Source organism: Ictalurus furcatus, chromosome 20 (genome assembly GCF_023375685.1).
Source record: "Ictalurus furcatus strain D&B chromosome 20, Billie_1.0, whole genome shotgun sequence".
NCBI classification, from domain to species: domain Eukaryota; kingdom Metazoa; phylum Chordata; class Actinopteri; order Siluriformes; family Ictaluridae; genus Ictalurus; species Ictalurus furcatus.
The window spans coordinates 11,805,599-11,831,693 of record NC_071274.1 but is presented as its reverse complement, the minus strand read 5'-3'; the positions used below and the strand labels follow the sequence as shown (position 1 = coordinate 11,831,693).

The following is a 26,095-nucleotide window of genomic DNA, read 5'->3' as shown; positions in this document are numbered from 1 at the left end:
ATGGCCGGGTGTGTGTGCTTTTCTTACCTGGGGAAGAGATGGCACTAGGATGGACTTTGGGAAGGATGTAAGCTGATAGAGGAAGTGTGATGTTCTGGGAAATGCTCTGCTGGGAAACATTGGGTCCTGACATTCATATAGATGTTACTTTGACACGTGCCACCTCCCTAAACATTGTTGCAGACCAAGTACACCCCTTCATGGCAACGGTATTCCTTAATGGCAGTGGCCTCTTTCAGCAGGATAATGCTGCCTGCCACATTGTAAAAATTGTTCAGGAATATTTTGTGGAACATGACTGAGTTCAAGGTGTTGAGGCCCCACCTCGCTACTTGCAGGACTTAAAAGGTCTGCGTGTAACTTCTTGGTGCCAGATACTGTACCACAGCACACCTTCAGAGGTCTTGTGGTCTATGTCTTCATGGATCAGAGCTATTTTGGTGGCAAAAGGGGGACTTACACTATGTATAAGTTTTAATGTTTCAATACTGGTTTTAATGTTATGGCTGATCTGTGTATTTTCCCACTGATGTTCGCTCCGACAGACATCAGTTGAGTGAACAGATGATGACGAGGCTCAACTGTGTCAGATGCTATGAGTGACTTTTACTTCAGGGTGATGAGACAGACCAATGTACTAGTACTAATGTTTTTTCAAAAGTAAATTAGGTTATAAATGTAGTGATAGTGGGCATGGTGTCTTTATTTTGAATTGGAGTCTTTTAATGCAGTTTTCTCCCTTTGCCTTCTTTTTGGAGTAACCACTACTCTAAAATGAAAGAAGTTTACTTCTGTTTGGTATAGGGATGTCACGATACCAAAAATCTAGTAGGCTGTTCCGATACCACCAAAAGTATTCGATACCAAAGTCGATACCACAGTGTGGTTTAAAAAAAACGAAAAGAAATACTTTTTTTTAAAAATAAAATTAAAAAGTCCTGGAGGACATCCTCCTCTAGCTGATACTGGCAAAGAGAGAGAGAGAGAGAGAGAGAGAGAGAGAGCTATTTTAGCTATCAAACACTGTCTGACAATGACTAAAAATAAGTGCTAAGGTGCACTCCTAAACACACACACCCCCCTTATACTCTGAATGCAAGCATTAGTTTAAATTCACTGATATGGTGGCATGCCAAAAAGAGTTATTAAAACCATTATCAGTTTAATAATTATTTGTGACATTAGGTTACATTTTGCTGACAGGACATGGGCTGAATGGCGATGCATGGTGGCCCAATAGGAGGTAGTTTATAACATTGCAACGTGTTAGTGTAGTTAACAAATAACTGGCTATCGCTAACATTACATGTAGCATAACGTTAGCTGGTTTCATGGCCACAATGCCAGCTGCCTCAAACAAACATAATATAGGGACCGTCTTTCAGGTGCTTTGCCAAATTCCAGGTGTTTCCTTGCTTTGTTTGAAATGAACGATAGCATCGGTTACACCGATGCTAGCTTTCCTCTCTTTTCCTATCAACGAGTCGGGGTGGCGCTAAACTTATTAAGCTAAGCTAATTGTCTGTAGTTTTTCCCATGTGCTTGTAGGCGTTCTTCTTCTTCTCCACTTGTGGACTGACTAAAACACTTGCACATATTTGCTGCCCCCTTCAGTTCCGGAAGAATTGCAACCTCTGTACCTTCATTACCAACGTACTTACACTACTGCAGAAAAACAAGTACCGTCACGTTTTAAGAATGTTGGTACCAAAGTATCGGTTCTCGTGACATCCCTAATTTGGAGACATGCAAAAGAGAAACATGTTTCAGTTCCAGAAAACTTGTTGGTAGAAAACGTCAAAATGTGACCATGTGAACTACTCAAAGGAACTATTTTGCAGTGTGGAAGTATGCCACCCATTCATATGACATGATTTTCAAAATGCCCATATAAATGAGTAAAATTTGCTCAACATTGTTGCATTATTTTTGTCAGAATATTGAAACCTGTCCCATCACTGTTTTATCTCCCAAACACACTGTCTGCCTCCACAGATACAGAGATTGACTGGAAAGCCTACATGGATGAGGTCGAGGGCGTCATTAATGGCACCTACGACTATACCCAGTTAAAGGGTGACACGGGGCCTCTAGTGTGAGTTTCAGTCAACCTTGCAGACCACAAGTGTTGAACTTGGGGTTCTGCAGAACACTGCTTAGTTTACTGTTGACTCTATTCTATCTTTTTGCAGCTTTTTCTCTTAAAACTGATGATGTAAAACTTCTCCATTCACATTCATTATTGGCTCAATTTAAATGAAAGTATGAATGATCAGCTGTATCACTGGATAAAATGTTTTAAACCATTTTAGAATATTTGAGGTGTGTGTGTTTCAGGTACCCAGCAGGATTTGTGTACTTTTTCACTGCACTTTACTATATTACGGACCAGGGGCTGAATATTAGACTGGCACAGTATTTGTTTGCCAGCTTCTATCTTATCACCCTCTTGTTGGTCTTCCGCATCTACCACCGTACAAAGAAGGTGAGATCCGCTAAGCGCACACAGACTCCAATCATGCAATAGATTGGCCTAGCTGAGGTGGATGGTTCATTCTTACTAAAATAAACATTAACCTGGAATATACAAACACTAACTCCTTCATCAAATGGTTGTACAATCAGTACAAGATAGAATCCTGTATAATATTTGAATAACACAAAGGCTAAATATTACAGGTAAAGTATGCCAATTACAGTGCCCTCCACTAATATTGGCACCCTTGGTAAATATGAGCAAAAAGGCTGTGGAAAAATTGTCTTTATTGTTTAATCTTTTATTTAAAAAAAAATCTGAGACCATTCCTCCAGACAGAATCTCTCCAGATCCTTAAAATTTTGAGGTCCACGCTGGTGGACTCTCCTCTTCAGTTCACCCCACAGGTTTTCTATGGATTTCAATTAGGGGACTGGGATGGCCATGGCAGGATCTTGATTTTGCGGTCAGTAAAAAAATTTTGTGTTGATTTTGATGTATGTTTTTTGGATCGTTGTCCTGCTGGAAGATCCAACCATGGCCCATTTTAAGCTTTCTTAGAGTCCATGATGCCATGTATCCTAATAAAATGTCCAGGTCCTCTGGCCGAAAAACAGCCCCAAAACATTGAAGAGCCACCACCATATTTAACCGTGGGCATGAGGTATATTCCCATATGGCTATCTCTCTGTGTGCACCAAAACCACCTCTGGTGTTTATTGCCAGAAAGCTCTATTTTGGTTTCATCTGACCATAGAACCCGATCCCATTTAAAGTTCCAGTAGTGTCTGGCAAACTGAAGACGCTTGAGTTTGTTTTTGGATGACAGTAGAAGCTTTTTTCTTGAAACCCTTCTAAACAATTTGTGGTTATGTAGGTGACTTCGGATTGTAGTTTTGGAGACTTTCTGACCCCAAGATGCAACTAACTTCTGCAATTCTCCAGCTGTGATCCTTGAAGATTTTTTGGCCACTTGAACCATCCTCTTCACAGTGTGTTGAGACAATATAGACACACATCCTCTTCCAGGTTGATTCATAACATTTCCAGTTGACTGGAACTTCTTAATTATTGCCCTGATGGTGGAAATTTGCATTTTCAATGCTTGTGCTATTTTCTTCTAGCCACTTCCCATTTTGTGAAGCTCAACAACCATTTGCCGCACATCACAGCTGTATTACATGATATAACCCATTATGAATGACTAAGGGAATTTTGTGTTACCTATATTTATACCCCTGTGAAACAGGAAGTCATGGTTGAACAATTTCCTTTTATTAGTCACCCAGGTGTAATTTTATTTTTTTTTTTAAATATCAATGGAATATACTTCACATACATGTTTCTCATATGAATTCATAGGGGTGCCAATAATTGTTGCACACCTATATTTAACAAAGATATTTTTGGATAATCCTGTGTTGTGTTTGCAGTTGTTTGATATCCATGAGAGCAGAGTATTTTTTGTCTTTTTTTTTTTTTAAACAAAAGATCAAAAGGTTAAACAATAAAGACAATTTTTCACAGCCTTCTTTGCTCATATTTACCAAGGGTGCCAACATTAGTGGAGGGCACTGTATGTCTTGTGCTTTGAGTATAAAAATATGATCCTTTTCATAGGACATTGGTGAATAAGATTTACATGTTTGTTTTCTTTATTTATTAAAGGGTTTATACAACCACTTTGAACTATATAAAAAGTCATATATAAACATTTTACTTCTTGTCTCTTCAGGTCCCACCATATGTTTTCTTCTTTGTGTGCTGCGCATCATATCGGATCCACTCCATCTTTGTGTTGCGACTCTTTAATGACCCTGTGGCCATGATGCTGCTGTTTGGAGCAGTCAACCTCATTCTGGATGCACACTGGACCCTGGGCTGTGCCCTCTATAGGTAAAAGGACATAGACAAGGATAGAGTTGGATGGATGGATAGATGGATTTCTGGATAAAATATAATGGGAACATAAAGGCCTAGTTTTGCATGGCTTTTGAAAATGTAAAGCGTAACATGTCATGACTGAATTCATCATCTCTTGCAGTGATTGTGTATGTGCTTAAAATTCTGTAATCTCTGTAAATTCTGTAATGTGGACAGTCTGGCAGTGTCAGTGAAGATGAACGTGATGCTCTTCGCTCCAGGACTCCTCTTTATCCTCTTGTCAGAGTTTGGACTGATGAAGACCCTTCCCAAGCTCACACTCTGTGCCATCATCCAGGTCTCACACACATTCTGACAAAACGCATAAAAGCATGTTGAGACATTCACACTGTGTTTATAAGCCACAGGTCACTGACCTTCAACATCCATTTATTTTTAAGGTCCACAAAATATAGGTAGCTAAGTTGCATACATGCTACTCTATGATTTATATGTATTAGCCAATCATTTGGATTTGTTGTTTCACCACATCCTACCTGATTTGCGTAGGATTGAGAGTCTATTTACTAGTCACTTGTTGCTAGAATCACAGCAGTCACAAAGCCTGTTGCTTGCTACTGTGAATGCTGGGTCAGATTACAGGTTTAATATACTCACAAAAATCACTTTCTTGATTAAAAATAAAGGAATAGTTATAAATAATTTGTTTATGATTTATATACTATAAACCACACATAAATTAAAGCAACTCTTCATCTTAGTCTTTTGTGCTTCTTCTCATCTCATTTCCCCTTTCCACTTGCCTATTTTTCTCCCACTATCGGTCTTAACTTCCCTTTCTTCCCTGTCTTTAGCTTGTGTTAGGTTTGCCCTTCCTCTTGGTGAATCCTGTAGGCTACATGACCCGGGCATTTGATCTGGGCCGTCAGTTTCTTTTTAAGTGGACAGTGAACTGGCGCTTCTTGCCGGAGGACATTTTCCTCAGCAGGTATTCTCTTCACCCCACAGTAGTGAGTTGGCATTTATTATTGTAGACTGTGTATGAAGATGAATGTGGCTCTGTATGAATTGCAAATCTCCTTTTTGGTACATTATTGCTAATAATGACACACAATGGAGAGAGCAACTACAATAGAATAGAACATGTTTAATAACATAATGATGATGTTGAACATGTGCAATTTCCTTCTTTAGGTACTTCCACCTGGCACTGTTATCCGCTCATCTGACCACACTTATCTGTTTTGCACTGAGGAAATGGAAGAGGTAGGAGGCTCTGTGATGTTCCACAGTGACAGAAACCTCCTGTGATGGGGTTGCAAGACTACAAATTTTTACTAGTTGATCAATAACTCAAAAAAGTAGTTAACTTGTTGTCTTTTCCGTAGTTAAATCAGCAACTATTTCAGGACATCACATTTTTAGACTGTTTTATTTATGTAGCATAGACCACGCAAAACCATAATTTGGGTAACAGCTGTATACAGACTACAAATGATGTTTCCAGCTTCAGTGCTTTTGAGCACAGCACAGAATCTCTATCACTAAATGATAAAATCCTAGCTTAATGATTGATGGAGGACGCAAAGTCTACAGCAGTGTCTCTGAGGTTTTAACACCATATTAAACTCTGTAACGTATGGATCAACCTCTTTGAGATGGCATGCACAACTGATTTGACTGTAATCTAGCTGGATACACCTCCATGCAAAGTTATATCCAAGTATTAGAGGTCCATTAAAGCAAAGGAAAATGGAAAAAAAATTCCGTGCAGTTGACAGTAGAACTGACTTCATCTAATTTTTTTCAGACTAACAAAGTACATTTACCTGCTTTATTTACTGTCTGTGTGACATGTTTTTTTTTTTTTTTTAAACTGCCTGACTAGTCAACATCTCCACAGCTGCTGTGTTAGTCCACTAATCTATACAACTTGTCTACTGTGATATAAACTCATTCATGAAGAGAAATGCAGACATGTTTAAAGTGTGTGTGTGTGTGTGTGTGTTTTTGTGTTTTACAGGTCAGGGAGCAGTGCTTGGGCTCTTTTGAAAGATCCATCAGAGAGGAAGCCAATGATACATAAGCTCACTGCTGATCATATCTTTTTGTGTGTCTCATTTTAAAACTGATAAATTTTTATATATAAGAATTTATAGTCCATCCGATAATTGACTTTTGAGTTTTGGTATGTTTTATGTTCTGTACCCCAGCACATAGAGATGTATCTGAAAATAGGAGGTTCAGTTATAGAATGTCAGCTTTAATTTTGGAGGTCTGTGTTTGGCAAAACATTTGGAAATACAGTCTGGCCATATCAGGGGGTCATAAGTAATCAGACAATTGTATGTCACTTGTAAGTTGTTTTATTAGCTCATGCAAAAGAAACCTAACAATCATGTTTAAATCTGGAGAGCTCAGCTGCTATCTCTTATTATGAGGACCAAACAAGTGTCCATTGTCTTTCGTTCCCTTTTTCCTTTTGTTGTTTGCTTTCCTTTTTATAGAGTTATATTTCGTTAATGTGTTTGCTGATCAATAGTTCAGTGCTCCCTAACCGACTCTCACAGATCGTTCTCATCTTGTACTCTTCCAACTTCATTGGCATGTGCTTTTGCCGCTCGCTGCACTACCAGTTCTATGTTTGGTATTTTCACACTCTGCCCTACTTGCTGTGGAGCGGTGGAGTGAAGAAACTGGCTCACCTGCTCAGGTGAGAACACATGCATACACCCATACACCTGAAGTGATCATGTGTGCTACATTTTCTCTTTACAAAGTTTCACTTGTTTTAATTGTAAAAGTTACTACCTTGAGTCTAGGGCTTTTCACACTTGAAATAGTTATCCCTGGGTCATTCTAAACCCTGTATAAATGGAATCCTGCTTTATATTGTTTCACACTGCTCATACTTTACCCAAGATTAACAATGTTTCACACTGTACATTCCTAAACCACCCTGGGTTAACTTTCTTATTTGCATATTTATAACAACCATGATTGGATAAATGACTATAGTGGTGGGGGTGTGGTCGAGCATCAGTTATCGATGGAGTGGAGATGGGTAGAACCGGCAGGTAACATGATGATTCTCAACTGTGACGTATTAGCCCGAGTTTGCTTGTGTGTGCTTCCAGTGCCCCATGACAAGCCAGAGAAAGAGAGATATCTGAGCGCATGTGTGTATATGATAATGAGTTTTTTACTGATCACCTATACATTACAGCACAGTGAAATTCTTTTCTTTGCATACCCCAGCATGCCAGGAAGTTGGGGTCAGAGTGCAGGGTCAGCCATGATACAGCGCCCCTGGAGCAGAGAGGGTTGCTCAAGTGCCCTACAGTGGCAGCTTGGCAGCACCAGGGCTTGAACCCCTGAACTTCTGATCAGTAACCCAGAGCCTTAACTGCTAAGCCACCACTGCCCTCCACTAATAGTGGAACCCTTAAAAAAAATTCACAAAAATACTTTGCTCCCATGGATATAAAACAATTGCAAACACAAGACAGGTTTATCCAAAAAATATATATTTGTTAAATATAGGTGTACAACAGTTATTGGCACCCTTTTAGTCACTACTTTGTGCTATCTCCCTTTGCCAAGATCTGAGTCCTATAATGCCTGATGAAGTTGGAGAATACATGGAAAAGGATCTGAGACCAATCCTCCATACAGAATCTCTCCAGATCCTTCAAATTTCAAGGTCCATGCTGGTGGACTCTCCTTTTCAGTTTACCCCACAAGTATGGGTTTCAAGTCAGGGGACTGGGATGGCCATGGCAGGACCTTGATTTCGTGGTCAGTAAACCATTTTTGTGTTGATTTTGATTTATGTTTTGGATTGTTGTCCTGCTGGAAGATTCAACCATGGCCCATTTTAAACGTTCTAGCAGAAGTTTTCATTTAATATCTGTTGATATTTGATTGAGTCCATGATGCCCTGTATCCTAACAAAATGTCCAGGTCCTCTGGCTGAAAAATAGCCCCAAAACATTGAAGAGCCACTACCATATTTAAACGTGGGCATGAGGTACTTTTCCATATGGCTACCTCTCTGTATGCACCAAAACCACCTCAGGTGTTTACTGCCAAAAAGCTCTATTTTGGTTTCATCTGACCATAGAACCTGATCCCATTTGAAGTTCCAGTAGTGTCTGGCAAACTGAAGACGCTTGAGTTCGTTTTTGGATGAGAGTAGAGGCTTTTCCAAACAACTTGTGGTGATGTAGGTGACTTCAGATTGTAGTTTTGGAGACTTTCTGACCCCAAGACACAACTAACTTCTGCAATTCTCCAGCTGTGATCCTTGAAGATTTTTTGGCCACTCGGACCATCCACTTCACAGTGCATTGAGACAATATAGACAAACTTCCAATTCCAGGTTGATTCATAACATTCGACTGGAACTTTAATTATTGCCCTGATGGTGGAAATGGGCATTTTCAGTGCTTGTGCTATTTTCTTCTAGCCACTTCCTGTTTTGTGAAGCTCAACAACATTTTGCCGCACGTCATGGCTATATTCCTTGGTCTTACCCATTCTTCTTAATGACTAAGGGAATGTGGCGTTTGTCTTACCTATATTTATAACCCTGTGAAACAGGAAGACATGGTTGAACAATTTCCTTTTTGTAGTCACCCAGGTATACTAAAAATGTAAAATATCAGTGGGAATATACTTCAGATATATTTTTCTCATATTAATTCATAGGGTTGCCAATAATTGCTGCCCACCCTATATTTAAGAGATATATTTTGTTTTTTGGATAAACCGGTGTTTTGTTTGCAGTTGTTTGATATCCATGAGAGAATTTTTTTAAACAAAAGATCAAAAGGTTAAACGATGACAATTTTTCACAGCCTTCTTTGCTCATATTTACCAAGGGTGTCAATATTAGTGGAGGGCACTGTATATACAGGTGCATCTGAAAAAAAAAAAAAAAGTGGAATGTTGTGGAAAAGTTCATTCTTTTCTATAATTTTATTCAAAAAGTGGAACTTTCATATGTTCTAGATTCATTACACATAAATGAAATATTTCAAGCCTTTTTTTTTGTTTTTGTTTCTTTTTTTGTAATCTTGATGATTACACCTTCCAGCTCTTGGAAATCAAAAATCCAGTATCTCAAAATATTAGAATAAAGAATTTATAATACAGTTAATTTAAAAATGTTAATTTATGCACTTAATACTTGGTCAGGGCTCCATTTGCACAAATTACTGCATCAATGTGGCGTGGCATGGAGGCAATCAGCTTGTAGCACTGCTGAGGTGTCATGGACGCCCAGGTTGCTTTGATAGTGGCCTTCAGCTCGTCTGTATTGTTGGGTCTGGTGTCTCATAGATTCTCTATGGGGTTCAGGTCAGGCAAGTTGGCTGGCCAATCAAGCACAGTAATACCATGGTCAGCAAACCAGTTACTAGTAGTTTTGGCACTGTGGGCAGGTGTCAAGTCCTGCTGGAAAAGGAAATCAGTATCTCCATAAAGTTTGTCAGCAGATGGATGCATGAAGTGCTCTAAAATCTCCTGGTAGATGCTGCATTGACTCTCGACTTGAGAAAACACAGTGGACCAACACCAGCCGATGACATGGCACCCCAAATCATCACTGACTGTGGAAACTTCACACTGGACTTCAAGCAATGTGGATTCTTTCTCCAGTCTCTGGCACATTGATTTCCAAATGAAATGCAAAATTTACTTTCATCTTTCCCATGATTGTGGTTGTGTGTACTGAACCAGACTGAGAGATTAAAGGCTCAGGAAACCTTTGCAGGTGTTTTGACTTAATTAGCTGGTTAGAGCTCTTCTCAGGTCGACATTTCTCTATTATAAATTCTTTATTCTAATATTTTGAGATACTAGATTTTTTTTTATTTCCATGAGCTGTAATCCATAATCAAGATTAAAACAAAAAAAAGGCTTGAAATATTTTACTGTGTGTAATTAATGTAGAATATATGAAAGTTCCACTTTTTGAATTAAATTACAGAAAAAAAAAGAACTTTTCCACGATATTAAGATTTTTTGAGATGCACCTGTATAATATAAAATATACGTGCGCAGTAAAATAATATAGTTGAAAAGCAAAATTAAAAATGGTTAAGTAAATAGAGTCCCTTTTGAGTTATCAAGCCTGCCTGGTTTCCTTATTTCCCTCCGAACCAAAAAGGGAATTGTTATAATGACTTTTCTGACCATAACTGTAAAAATTAAACTGTCACCTATTCATTCCAATTGATGCGATTTCAATCACAGTTGACATTTTTTTTTGTTGTTCCATCAAACACTGCAACTACTGTTTTCACAACATGTGGGGTTTCAAAGCACCTGATATGAGGCATGCGCTGTTCAGTTTCCTAACATTCCAACACCGCATTTTCACACTGTACTCGTTTGGCACCGCAATGCGTGGTTAACACCACAAAAGCAGTGCTAATGCTGTTTCAGAGCAGGGTTTCATAACTCTGGGTAAAAAGCGGTGCTAACCCTGCTTCTAAATTACAGGTGTGAAATGTTCCTCTACTATGGGTTAAAAGCGGGATTTAGAACGGCAATAACCCGGGGTTAAGCACAGTGTGAAAAGCCTTTCTGTCTTCTCATCTGTTCTTGCACTCTTCTTGTTGTCCCCTGTTTTTCTTTCTGGTTTTCTCTCTCTCATTTGCTTTCTCCATCTTACACTTTTGTCTTATTCATTAAATTTCTCATGATGTCATCCTGTCACTACGTCACTCTGCTTTTTTACTGATGTATATCTCCTCTCCTTCTCTCTGTCTCTCAGGGTGTTGATACTAGGTCTGATAGAGCTGGCGTGGAACACGTATCCTTCCACCACCTACAGCTCCTTGTCCCTGCACGTCTGCCATCTCATCATCTTGCTATGTCTGTGGTTCAACCCGACCCCTTCTCCTCCAGATATGGGCTCAGAGTCCCATAAGGTCAAACGCCAATGAGTGGTGCTTCACCCGCAACTGTGTTCTTGCTCCATACACACACCTCTCTTCTGGATAAAGGAGGGACAATGTTAGCATTGTTGTTAAATTAGCCTGTGATCTCTAAGGGATGACCTTGGTTCAGATGTTAGTGTGCAGGAAACAGCGGGAGGAAATAGCTCTGATTTTCAAGCTGCTTAAAGAATTTTTTTGAGATGGACAATGTGGAAGTCACATGGATCAGCATGTAATGTGACTTTTTACATGTAGACCATTACATGCGACTTGAAAACACACGGTGTTGCTTATTGATATTGGGACATTGAAACGTTGGAACGAAGGTCTCATCTATAGCAGTGGTCTAGAGATCCTGAAAAGTTTGATTTTCGGCCAAATTTATGGCACCTGATTCAACTAATCAGTAGTTGGGATTTCATCTGGCTATTGTCTGGAATACCATTTTGACATATTGTTTATTACAGTGGTTCTCAACCAGGGGGGCGTGCCAGGAGAGATAGGAAAGGGGGCACAAATTGTTTTCAAGAAAGAAAAACAGACATGGCATCATTTGGGTACTCGGTGTATTTTATTGCGTTTCAAATAGAATGTGCATAAATGAAAAACCCCACGTTCCCTCTCCCTCTGCATTTTCTTTTTCTGGGGAGAGGCAGCGCTTAGCCTGCCTTTTATCTAACTGTCATTGCAGACCAGTGTTGCCAACATGGCAACTTTTCAGACTTCTTTAGCGACTTTTTTGCAAAAAAAAAAAAAAAAGCATATATCGACAAATCGGCAACTTTCCAAAAGTCTCCAGTACTGTCCTGCAAGCGCGAGGTTTTGCTTTCCCGCTGCAATCTCACCTCTCTCTGCGTCTGCACTGTTCAGTGAGTGGCTGAGAGCCGGAGCAGCACATTCCATTGATCGCACGGCAGCTGACAGACGTGAATGTAAAAAGAAGCAAGCGCAGGTATCCCACTGATTGATTTAACAATGGCATGGCTAATGAGACGCACGCTTCGTCCCAATTTACATAATTCATATGCGAATGTTTTTAGAATGCAAGACGATGTAAAATAGTACACATTATTACAACTGTTGTTCAAAGTAGTTAGTGTTCAGAAACATTTTTTATAATTCATGTTCCATACCTGTCTGTTATATAGTTTTATAAAAGTTATTTTTAAAAATCATAAAAGTAATTAAAAAAGTAAAAAAACACAAAAGCAAAAAAAAAAAATCTATCTATATATAGGGGAGGCTTGGAGGGTGGGGGGGGCTTTAGCTACAAAAGGTTGAGAACCTCTGGTTTAGTACAATGTTTTTTTGGAGACTGTAATCTTTGCACTCCCTTATGTTAACATATAGTTTTACACCAAATGTGACAATATTAATGCAACAAAACCATAGTTAATTGAAATACCACAAACACTTTCTACTGACTCCAAATATTTGTAAACTTTTGTGTGAAACATACATACTATCTTCAGAAGACATTAGTTAGCTGGATCAGGTTTGTTTGATTTGCATCAGAGCTGTTGAACTGTGCAGGAAGGTAATCTCGGGGAGTTTGGTGGGTTTGATTCATAGCCTGTTTAACTATATTTGGTGTTTCTTCTTGATCAGTTGGAGAGTTTAGTGGGCTTGGAAAAATGTTTAATGGAATGTCTAATGAATAGGTGTAAAGTGGAGAAGACCTTTTGGACCTTTTTGTGCTAACTCCTCCATAGATCAGCATGCAGTTTATAATTGAAATATAGTCACACAACAACAAAGTAGCAACCTTGACATTAACATTTTCCTAAAGACAGAATCAGAGGGCCATGTTCCAGACTGAAAAGAAATGGGCTGACGTTTTACAACAGGAACACCAATGTAAATTTCTGTTTACATTGTGGAATAGTAAATCTTTTGACTTTTTGACTTGCAGTATATTGCCACTTCATAGTTGGCGAATTAAAAATATATATTTTTTTCCATTTCAATATTTAATTTGACACACTGAGTTTCCAGTTTATTCAGGGATGTGCACAGGGGGAGTGGCTATGTGGCCTGAGCCACTGCCCATTTGCCGTCATAGGCTAAGGTGCTCCTCTGGTAGGCAGAACAGTTCTGTAGGCTGTATGAACAGAACTGAGTGCAGCGGAGAGTATTTACCATCCCCAATAAAAGCATTCTGTAATTACTCCGCTAATGTTCTTCTCCATGGTTTCCATTTCCCACTCACTCTCTGTATCTGCTCACTGGAGACAACAGAAGTTGATCAGCAGAAGTAATAATTTGGAAGTTTGTTTTTGTATTGCTGGTGCCATTTTGCTTTTGCTCCTGGTTTTCTAATAATGCTGAATAGTTGTACGAAATATCAGCATTCATGGAAGTCCATTCCTGGAAGTGAGGGAAGCATCAATATTCTCTATTTTACTTGAGACTACTGATGTATCACATACACTGGTGCTTGAAAGTTTGTGTAGGATTTTCTAGATATCTGCATAAATATGACCTAAAACAACATCATCCTAAAAGTAAACAAATAGAAACCAATTAAACAAATGCTGTAAAACATTATACTTGGTCATTTATTTATTAAGTAAAAATATCCAATATTAAATATTGAGTGGCAAAAGTATGTGAAACTAGGATTAGCAGTTAATTTGAAGGTGAATTTAGAGTCGGGTGTTTTCAGTCAATGGCATGACAATTTGGTGTGAGTGAGCACCCTATTTAATTTAAAGAACAGGGATCTATTAAAGTCTCATCTTCACAACACACGTTTGTGGAAGTGTATCATGGCTGAACAAAGGAGATTTCTGTGTACCTCAGAAAAAGAGTGATGCGCGTCAGGCTGGAAAATGTTACAAAACCATCTCTAATAGTTTGGACTCCACCACTCCACAGTCAGACAGATTGTGTACAAATGGAGGAAATTCAAGACCATTGTTTCCCTCCCCAGGAGTGGTCAACCAACAATGATCACTCCAAGAGCAAGTTGTGTAATAGTCCATCTACATAAAGGTCATAACAGAACCCAGGGTAACTTCTAAGCAACTAAAGGCCTCTCTCACATTGGCTAATGTTAATGTTCATGAGTCCACCATCAGGAGAACACTGAAAAACAATGGTGTGCATGGCAGGATTGCAAGGTTGAAAGTCACTGCTCTCCAAAAAGAACATTGCTGCCCTTTTGAAGTTTGCTAACAATAACATGGACAAGCCAGAAAGCTATTGGAAAAATGTTTTGTGGACAGATGAGAACAAAATAGAATTTTTGGTTTAAATGAGAAGCGTTATGTTTGAAGAAAGGAAAATGCTGCATTCCAGCATAAGAACCTTATCCCATTTGTGAAACATGGTGGTGGTAGTATCATGGATTGGGCCTGTTTTGCTGCATCTGGGCCAGGATGGCTTGCCATCATTGATGGAACAATGAATTCTGAATTATACCATCAAATTCTAAAGGAAAATGTCAGGACATCTGTCTGTGATCTGAATCTCAAGAGAAAGTTGAGAAGGTCGTTCTACCAAAGAATGGATAAGGAAGAATAAAGTTAATATTTTGGAATGGCCAAGTTAAAGTCCTGACCTTAATCAAAGAGAAATGTTGTGGAAGGACCTGAGTCAAGTAGTTCATGTAAGGAAACCCACCAACATCCCAGAGTTGTTGATGTTCTTTAGCCCTGTATGGGCTAAAATTCCACCAAGCCAATGTGCAGGACTGATCGATACTTACCGGAAATGTTTAGTTGCAGTTATTGCTGCACAGTGGGTCACTTCAGCTGCTGAAAGCAATATGCCTTAATATGGTTCACATACTTCTGCCACTCACAGATCATAGGTCATTTTTCTCAATAAGTAAATGACCAAGTATAGTATTTTTGTGTCCTTTGTTTAATTGGGTTCTCTTTGTCTACTTTTAGGACTTGTGTGGAAATCTGATAATGATTTAGATCATATTTATGCAGAAACATAGAAAATTCTACTTTCAAGCACCATTGTATTGCACAGGTGTGCTTTGTGGTGCATGATGTACATGACCTGACCATAAAGGAATGCTTCAATCAGCACTGTGATGTTTTTTTCAAAAACAGGAGAAGAGCTTGAAACCCTAGTAATGAACTTTCTGAAGGAAAGCCAACTAAAAGTTGAGGACATCCGTGGCCAAGGTTATGGTGGAGCAGCCAACATGAGCGGGCCTTACAAAGGACTACAGTCCAGAATACAAAAGCAAAATGAAAAAGCATTATATGTTCATTGCCATGCTACTTGCTTGAACTTTGTATTAGTGAAAAGTGCAAAGTCAAGCATACACTGTCTTTTTTTTTTTTTAAACAGTATTTGAAAAACTTTACACCTTCATTGCCAATTCCATGAAACTGCATGCAGCATTTGTACAAAGACAACAAGCCATTAATCCATGCCAGCATACCCATGAGCTCCAGAAGCGACAGAAGAATTTATCCTTTGCTTGGAGATAACTAGGTCCAGAAAGACCTAGACTTGGCAGCAGCATACACTGTTGTAAATGGTGTCATTAGCAGAATTAATAAACTGAGATCTGAATAGCAATTTAAAAAAATATAAATCCTGATGCTACCATTCATGTGGAGACAGGAGGGATTAACATGCCTAAAATGATTCCAGGGCTAGCAAGATGTTGAAATGTAACAGAAAAGTTTAAGTACTGCTCCACATCAGCAAATGAGGACTACCAACCCCAGACTTTAGTACTACAGAGGAACGATGTACTTCAATTTTTGGATTCCCTGATTCAGGAATTCTACAGGCGATTTCAAAGGAAATAGAAAACTGATGAAATCTTGCATTACTCGATTTAAAGCTGGTTTGAGCCCCGCTCTGAGCAGGTGGTCCGGCTACAAGAGCACGTTTAAAAAAATAAAGTTGTAGCATTATGAGATTGTTCTCATAATATATTGAGAATAACGTCATTGCATTATGAAAACAAAGTATCATTTTGAGAATAACATATATTAATGGTAGAAAAACTACATGATTATCACAACGATAGAAAGCTGAGCCAGCAGCTTAATCAAAGCAAGAAATGGATGTGGAGGATTTAGTTAGCTAAATCATACTTTAGGATTAGGTTCAGCAACAATGAAATTCTTTGTGTTTCGACAAAAAATCTGGCAAAGGGGATTTAACACATCACCTCTCGGGGACAAAGGATTCCACACCCCACTTGCACCTGTGTGACATCAAAGTAAAGACAAAAATAAACTTTTCGCCAACCACAGTAGATTGGGCTGCTTTAAATCATAAAAGCCATGTAGGATTAAATAATTAATAATGCTTACTAAAATACATTAAACAATTGTTTAATTAAATGTTTTAATTGCTATGTGGGATTACATTCTTAAACAAAAGCACAGCAAAGTGTTCTGGCCTTGGTCTCCGGTCTGGCTCTGCTGAATCTAGGTGTAGTATTTTGTCTTTCTTCAGGGACACATTTAAACATATCGGGTACAATCACACCTGGGAGGAGAGACCAGCAAATGTGATGTGAATTTGAAAAAGTGTTTGGGGTTTCTGGCAGTCTCAGACAGAATGTGGACATTACTGAAGAGTAATGGGGTGTAGACAAAGGAGAAACTGCTGATGTAGATCTTTGAACTGGTGCCTCACAATACATGTTGAATGAAGAAATTTCGGCAAGTGAACCCATTAATTGACCATTAAATTTGCGTGCAAATCCAAAGCTACTCATAAGCTATTCAAGCTTAGTGACCATATGCATTTTACTCTCTGGATTGCCCAATGAAATGAACTGCATTCCTTTTCAAAAAAAGTTTTTAAAAAGTTAGTGATACTTTCACTAACTTATCAAAAACTATTTTTTCTTGGTCACAGTTCTAAACTGGTGGGTCAGTGAAAATAGGTCAGTAAGAAATTTTCAGTTGCTCAATAAGACCCATTATGAAATGCAAGAATATAGTAACATTTTCCCCCAGCATGCGATTAAAAAAAAGGACATACAAACGAGGAACATTATAAGCAATTTATCATAAGTGCTAACAATATTCGTTCAGTGTTCTGAAGATGGAAAAAAGTCAAACTGCATTTGGAATAGGCAGTGATTTCTGTTATTGTAAAATAATCTTACAAAGCATTATTTTATTATATTTCTGTATAGTATTTAATTTCACTGTGCAGAGCTCTGCAGCGAACGCTCACTCCCTTGAAGCACTGAGAATGATGTAACTGAGTTGGTGTCCCTACACTCTCAAACTACTTAAATATTTGTACATACCTTAATATTTTGCAGTAAACATGCACTATATTGTTTCTATATTTATAACCAACAACAACTAAATTGCTAGTTTTATATTTCTGCATAGATTTTATTTGACTACATAATTTGAAATGCTTTCATGGGATTGTAGTTCATTCCCAGATTAAGGACATGGTCTTAAGAAACAGTCTTGTAGGTGTAGCTAGACCCTTTTCACGGGGCTTCAGCCCTGCCTGTTTTTCCATCTCAGCCCCCAAAAAGATCTGCCCATGTTAACGTGGCTTTATTTGACCAAAATATACTTTTGTTCAGGTGGTAAATGGCCATTGCTTAAACCACTAGCTACAGTCTGGTACAAACAAGATCCATCCAGTATGTGTCATTGTTACATAGCTCAACTTGAGAATGCAGTTCATCATCACCATGGAAATGTTTTGGGGTTTTTTTTTTTTTTTGGCTGAACTAGCATAATCAGACCACTTGTATTTCATCTTTACAATGATACCAACATCATGTAGAGGGACAGTTTACATGTAATGGACAGTGAAATATTGCATCAAATTTCGTTTGGGTGCAGGCTTTTCTGAATAAGTTATTTCATAGCTTTGTTTAGCTATTATTTGATGATAAAGAATGAACAAGTATTTAAAAACGTTTGACTGGTAGTTTACTTTAAAAATGATTTAACTTTATCTTCATTAAATAAACTTTTCTTTGGACTAATGTAGAAAATGTTTGTAAAATAAACCGTGGAATTAGCAGAAATAAACAACAATATTTTAGGCTTCCAATAAAAACATGATGATATTTATGATAATTACAGCCACGTAAGAGAGGGAGCACTCCTTACGTGAGATTCAGTTTGGCACTGGTGGGAGCACTTGAGTCTATGCGCAACCTGATGGATATTCTGGGAAGTGAAACAGATGTATTTAATTCTAAGAAACTGGTCTGACTACCCCTGCAGCATTTCAGGGGTAGGCAATCTTATCCGGAAAGGGCCAGTGTGGGTGCAGGTTTTCATTCCAACCAAGCAGGAGGCACACCTGATTCCACCTGTTTAATCAGTTGATCTTGGCTTTCAATAGTCTCAGGTGTGGTTTGTGCTTGGTTGGAATGAAAACCTGCACCCACACCGGCCCTTTCCGGATAAGATTGCCCATCCCTTAGCGTGATAGGCTTCCTGATCCTACATAAATGAAAACATTTTTTAAGGTCACAACTGTAGTTAAAAGCTAGTAAAAACTGTAGTAAAAACCGTCAAATCTTTGAACCCCCCAACACCCTTTTACATAAAAATTAGGTGTTAAAAATGGTAGTGTACACTAGATTTATATTCAAGTTTTATCAAATGAAAGCTTTAAAAAATCTGATTATAGACATATTTTAAATGGTTACTTTTTGTCTCATAGGCAAGTACTTATCTTTACTCTTAACAACATTTGCTCCAAATGTGACTAAGCTTTGGCTAAATAACTAATTCAGGAATATAGTACAGGGCACAAAAACTGCATTTCCAGTGGCTTTTTTTTTTTTTTTTGGTCTTTTTAGCATCATTTTTTTGTCTTTCTGTCTGTTCCTGATTTTGTCATGCTTAGTTAGTTAATGTTTTTGTATGATCTCTTAAATACATAAGGCAGTTGCTCACACAGTTGATCTGGTGTATCTGCTAAATGTGTCAGGGCTATAAACCACCAGGCATAGTATTGTGAACTGGAAGCAACACAATGGCATAACACAATATTGTTTTTCATAATAAATTTTATTCCAAGATTTTCTGATTGATTCACTCATTCTCTTGCATATCTCAGTACAGCTTCATCAAAAAGTCTAAAGCATGTCAACCCATCGCAACTATTAATTGAGCATTTTAAAAGGTTTTTTTTTTTTTTTTTTTGGAAAACTAGGACTGAACATGCAATAAATAAAAGTGGCAGCTAAAACCTACAGACATACAATTGAGCAATTTTTCATTTTCATTTTTATCAAGTTTCAGTAAGAAAAAGTAACAGAAAGAAAACTGAAGTTTAAATCCCTGCAGTAATTTTAGGTGATGTGATTTCTGAAGGCACAGATTAAGTGTATTGTAGTCTGTGATTTTGGCAGAAGTTAGCTGAAGTGCAAATATTCAAAATTCAGACAAATGCAGCCTATATCAGCAAAGTAGTTTAAGCTCTCAGACTAAATAAACTTATGTTATTACACTAATATAATTTATCCATTAAATTCATTGTCATAAAATGGCAGATGCTTTATACATACTGTATATTCTAAATGTTTCACAAGACAAAATATTTTAGTATGTAATGATGGACTGCAAATAAAGGTATAGTATTGTGTTTACAGTCTTTTTCCCAGGATGGCAGCCACATGATGTGGGATGTCAAGGTTGTTTTGAGTTCTTTAATGGCCTGTTATCAAAGGAATTATAGACCCATGTGGTAATTTTATTACATGTTCCAGTTCTGTTCATTTGTAGCAGACCATGTCAAATTGGACATTCTACTACATACTTGGTTCTTGCTGAGCTGGAGATCCTCATCCCAGAATATGCTAAATTGGACTGAACTGGTTCCGTCACATGTAATTTGGATTGTAGCAGAGCATGTTAAGCTGTAGATTTTCATCCCAATGGCGCAGCAGAAGGAACAGCTGTCTAGCGGCTGCTCTCAGCCCTGGCAGGTCTACACCCTCTGGAAGTGACTGACATTTGAGCCAGAAGTCTGCCTTGGCTGCCACAAGCTCCCACTCCACAAAAAAGCCTGCACAATGGTGCTCAAGCCATGCCAAAGCCACAGATGTTGCCCAGCTGGAACTCTCCACATCCAGCTGTGCCAGCTGTTCCCCCTGTGGTTCTACCTCCTCACACATGTCTGTTTCAGAGCCACGCCCACTATCAGAATGTGGGACTCCCCCCACAAGTTCTACAGAGCCCTCTTCTGAGCTGAAGGGTTCTGGAAGCACAGTGAGGGAATCATTGGCAAATCGCAGGCCTGAGCTAGCATGAGGTGGGCGTGTGGTTCTCTGGTCATCTGGCCTGTAGGAGGCAATGGGGCCAGTGGAGGGGGAAGAGATGTAGTAGTAAGGGGGGCTTAAGCTGCTGCGGTGGATCAGGTAGGGAGATGCTCGCTTTAGACGATCCAGGGGGATGTGAATGCACTCAGAGAATGATTCAGACAGCAGGAAGGCACCCGAAGCAAGCTGCAAACGCAACTAAAGAACAGGTGTCACAAAGACAGGAATTTGTACTATGGGTGTGGCAATTAGCACAAATTCCTCTAAATAGAATTTCTTAGTAGAAATGCATGTGCCCTTTAAACAAATTTAACTGAACAAACTTCTATCAATTTGTATGGTCAGATTCCTTCTAATTACTAACTTTGCTGGTTAGCCTTAAATGCAAATCTTGAAATACATGGATGGATGTTTGTCTACATAAACTTTTAAATGAAGAAGATTAATGATACAATTTTAATTTATACTTGCCATTTATCTGCCATTTGAGACTAATGAGAATAATTGCATACTGGGACCATAACTATGATTGGATGGAGTGTGAATTGGAGGATATGTATGATTCTCACCAGTGGGAGGTAATCAGGAGACTGGGAGTTTGTCTGTGTTTCAGATACAGCAGACAGGCACTGAGGTTTAAGAGGAGTTTGCCTTCCTGAGCTGTGGCTAGGCCTCAGTCTGCCAAGATTAAATCTGCCAACACATACATTGCATCAAACAGAATTCTAGACTTTCATTCTCCTCAACACATTTAATACATTTTCACCAGATACTCTTGCAATTTTTAAAAAAATAAAACATATTAATGAAACATCATTAAATTATTAATTAAGTATAATCTATAGATATTGGTGAAAAGTACTTTATTTTTAAACAAATATATCTGTTAACAGACCAGGTTAACCAAGCATGTTTTTAATCTGGATTACAATACACAGTAGTATTCCTAGAGCTTCGTTTTCATGATGCTGCAAACATAATTTGCTGGTTAGCCTCAGGATGTTTCTATTTTGGTTTGAAATAAGCCCCTTCTAGCACGTGGGAGAAAAGTTTCAAACAGTATGCTTTGTCATAACTGCACAACTATGTGTAAAAAAAAAAAACCAACCTATTTTATATACAACTCATATACAGTATAGTAAAGTTCATGGACTATTTTAATTGAAGATTGTTGAGAGCCCCTAATGTTCTACAGAACACTATTCTAGAGTTTAGGGAATCATCTCCCACACTCTCAGAAATTATGTGTTAATATCCTACACATTTTTTTGTGTTAATAGTATTTTAACATGTTGTGGTTTTGAGCTTTTGATTGTGACAGTGGAGTCGAACTCCTAAGACGAGGAAACCAAATGACCACCAGTAAGTTAGCATTCATCACTATTTAGCATTAATGCTGCTGAAAATGCCTGGCTGAGTTTGTGATATCTAGGCAGGGAGCTCTTGAAAATTTATTTATTGGAAAACAGTAACTCTGCAAGTGATAATTAACTTTACCTATCGCGATGGCTTCAAAAGTGAATATCATGTACTGCTTCATCAGTGTTGGTGTTATGCTACTAGTGTCGTGTTTATTTTGGCTGTGAAATATGGACTGAGGTTGTATAATTCTCTGGGTCTGCATCTTATCTGAGGCTCAGAGTTAGGGTTAGCTAGCTAGATGCTGTCACCAATCACAGTAGGAATGAGTGATGCTCACCTGAGTTGATAACATTTCTTTAGCAGCTTGCGGTAATGTTAGACATTCCCATTACCTTTTTGAAAGTTAATAATAACCTAGCATTACAGCTGTTCAACATGATGTAATACAGAAGTGGGATAATGTTAACTACATTTAGCAAGTGTTTTGGACAAGGCAAGCTGTAGTAATTATCATTAGGAGGATGGGTTAGGGCCGTGTTTCTTCATGTATGCAGAGAATGTTAATGCTGGTTAACAGATACAGTCAGTCAGTGGCTAACGGAACTTAGCAATTCTACTTAGCATTACTCAGTAATGTTCAGGCCAGAAGTCCTTCACAAGGTTCAAGTGACAAAAAGAGAGGATGGGGTTTAGGTTTTAGTGCTTTCCACTATCTCTGTAATGTTGGTTGACTTAATTAGATTGTGCAAAATATTGGCGGTGAGGTGTAAATAAATAAAAGGTTAGCTAGATTTTATAGCACCATTTTGTTCATTGGGAGAGTGGCGGTTACATTTCCAAAATTACACAATTTGGGTAATTATATAACGCAATTTCTCAGTTGAAGCCCAAAGTCATTTGTCCATATTTTGGAGCCAACAACTAACCAACATTCTTTTTGCTCTTTTACAGCTTTTCAAATAGAAGGGAGTGGGACTCTTATCGTGCCAGATGACAGGGGGATTTGTAAGAAGATGCATCAACTCCCAATCTTACATCTGTCAAATTAACTGATTTTAATAATTTTTTTTATTTTTTTTTTAAGTGAGCATTTTAGTAGAATTTTAGCACACAAACAAATTGCATTTTAGGATAATTGTAGGGAAAAAAAATATAAACAACAAATCTGTGTTTTGTGGTTTTTTTTGTCTGCATTTGTTAAATATACTAACACACTGATTGTGTTGAAAGCAACACAAAATGTGTTGCCCTTAATTAGACACACAGGTGTGTTAAAAATGAACACATGATGTGTTATTTTGAACACATCGGTTTTAAGAGTGCACCAGCTGAGGATTAACAGCAGGCCCGGGAAGGGAAACAGTAACTCAGTGGTTAAGGCAGTGGACTTAAGGTTGTGAGATCAAACCCAGAACTGCTAAGCTGCCATTGATGGAGCCTGGCTCAATTGTATAAATTAGATCATTTTAAGTCACTTTGTATAAGGGTGTCTGCCAAATGCCATAAATGTATAGGTCTGCCTCACTTTAACAAAGCATCTTAAGTGGTCAATGAGGAATGTAATTGGCAATGTTCCACTCTTTAGGTTGTGAAAGCATGAACTAGTTACAAGGTTAGAGTATATCATAGGTTTGAGGGAAAAAAAAACGTTTCTGACCCAAAGCTGAAGAAACTCTCCATGGTCCTGCTTTCGACTGAACGTTGAGAACGGGATGAGGCAGCAGATGGACTGCCAGGACCCACGTCTGACAAAAACAGACACAATGGGTTACACTGTATCATTTAATATAGATGTTAATGAAATTGATTTCTATGACTTTTTTTTGGCATTTCAAAGCTGTTTTCACAGGACTAAACCCAGACCTGCCAGTCTTAGTTACTACTTATAAGGGTTTTAATTTTCCTCCACTATGCTTTGCACTCTCTTGCTGCTACTTCCTAGTTATCACCAGTTCTCTTATTCTTGCTCTTTCTTTACCTGTTTTTCTCCATCAAACATTCACTCACTCATTTTTCTGTATTTATGTTTCTCTACTCACTGTTGCCCAAAGATGCCAGACTGTGTGGAGAAGCTGGGGTGTTTTCTCTGTCTGGGGAAAAAAATAATAATATTGGAGTGAGTTGTATCAGAAATCCAACATTACAGGTGTGCAAAGGCAAAATAATGGAAAACAACATTTAGTGCTGCAAATGTTTTGTAGACATGTGTGCATTATTACCTGTAGAGTTGTGTGTATTGTCTATGTCCTCACTGTCTCTGATGGATGGATGTCGACCAACAGAGTATGCCCTCTGTCTCCCGGTACCAGTTGTGTGTCTACTCCCAAAAGGCACACCTTACACAATACAAACCAGTGTTGGAATACATAACACTAACAAAACATACATACATATTAAAGGCACACAGTGTTATCTTAAATCTTCACCACAAATATAACACAAACAGCAGTGTTAACATGACCACAGACTGCAATGATACTCAGTCACTTATTCATTTTCAGTTAACACTGGGTGCAAGCCAGAAGAATTCACCACAGATGGCTTACGGTTCATTGCAGAGCAACACACACACACACACACGCACGCACGCACACACACACACACACACAAAAAAAATTACTGATTCACATTTAGGGGCAATTTAGCATAGTCAATCTGCCTACCTGCATGTTTTTTGGACAGTGGGAGGAAACTGGAGAACCTGGATGAAACCCATGCAAACACAGAGGGAACATGCAAAACACTGCACAGACAGTTATCCAAGCTCAGGATCAAACCAGGGACTCTGGAGCTGTGAACTGGCAGTGCTACCCACTACAAAACCGGGGATCAGTGTGTATCTCAAAACAAGCAGAGGAATTTTTTTGTAATAAAAACAGTGACGGTTCACCCCTATTGTCTCCCAGCATATTGTATTTGTTACCGTTCAACAAATATTGATGTTCATAAAGTCCCCATTCACAGTCCCATATAATTTAAAGTCCATAAAAAACTAATTACCTGTTTTAAGTGACCAACGATCACTACTGACACATATATAGTAGTTCCGTTGATTTAGTTCTGATTGTGATTTGCTCACACTCTAAATTGTGGGGCAGAGCACTCGCTGCCCCTTTATCATCCACAGCACCTAGTGGTCAAAAATTGGAACTGAAACATGTCAAATGAAAAGGTCCATTGGGATAGGGATTTACGCTTGAGTAAGGAGCAACGGGCAGACCCTTAATGACAGTGTTGCCAGATTGGGCTAGTTTAAAATACTTTGTCTGATTACACAAATACACAGCCTCCAAGATCTTATTTTACAGCAAATAATGAAGGCAAAGTGTAAGTGCAGACAGTCTCTCTTTGATGTACAGAAACATTTCTATTGTAAGATATACTGCAAAGACTGGGATAGAGAAAGGTGGATTATGGAGGCTATCATGTATGTACATCAGAAATATGTGTGAAATACGTTTGAAAAGTTTTTTCAAAATTTTTTTGCTCACATTTTCTGGGCTAGTTCCAGGTCTTTTGTGTAATTTTTGATATGCAGTTGCACTGGAAATCTTACTAAAATCTGTAAACCCTGGTTAATGATATTACCTTGAACACATATATGTCTAAAACTCATGTGATACTAGGATACCCTCTAGACTTAATGCTGTTTCAGACAATGTCATTACACTGCAAAAAGTGAGATCAAGTGAAAATACATTAAGTATAGTCAAATCCATTTTGTCTTTTCATATTATAAGATTACAATAACCCAAATATAAAGCTTAAATCTATTTGTAGACAATCTTACAAATTTCTGTGATAACCACCGGAATAAAAAAGACCCAGAAGCATAAGAACTGAAGGCTATTGGATTTTATTGAAGACTGGAATGGTGTGGGGAGAGAAGCGTGGCTAGGTGCATTGGTTGAGGTCAGGGCTCGAACTTGGGTCCACAGCGCAAAAGTCAGATACATTGTTGGCACGCCAGAGGAGGGGGAGGTGACATGGAGTATGGACGTTGCTCAAACGCAGGAAAGGTGGATTTTCACTGATCTTAGTAACTCGAGTCTGACAACTGAGGGGTTGATACTTTCTATGATGAAAGGACTCAGGTAGAGAGGAGAACGTTTCTTGCAATTGTTTCTGAGTGGGACGTCTCTGGAGGATAATCACACCTTCTGACCAGGTTGATAATTCGGT

General features: G+C 38.4%; 1 protein-coding gene across 1 annotated transcript in view; it reads left to right on the top strand.

Annotated features, from left to right (window-relative positions):
• Positions 1 to 23,409, top strand: part of alg3 (ALG3 alpha-1,3- mannosyltransferase) — a 33,885-nt gene extending 10,476 nt beyond the window's left edge. Inside the window, exons 2-10 of the mRNA XM_053651265.1 lie at positions 1,996 to 2,095; positions 2,338 to 2,485; positions 4,212 to 4,372; positions 4,577 to 4,697; positions 5,215 to 5,348; positions 5,555 to 5,626; positions 6,384 to 6,460; positions 6,929 to 7,073; positions 11,142 to 23,409. Of these exons, the coding sequence (XP_053507240.1) occupies positions 1,996 to 2,095; positions 2,338 to 2,485; positions 4,212 to 4,372; positions 4,577 to 4,697; positions 5,215 to 5,348; positions 5,555 to 5,626; positions 6,384 to 6,460; positions 6,929 to 7,073; positions 11,142 to 11,313 (1,130 nt within the window). The 3' untranslated portion in view covers positions 11,314 to 23,409. The remainder of the gene's footprint in view (positions 1 to 1,995; positions 2,096 to 2,337; positions 2,486 to 4,211; positions 4,373 to 4,576; positions 4,698 to 5,214; positions 5,349 to 5,554; positions 5,627 to 6,383; positions 6,461 to 6,928; positions 7,074 to 11,141) is intronic.
• The last annotated feature ends 2,686 nt before the right edge of the window (positions 23,410 to 26,095 follow it).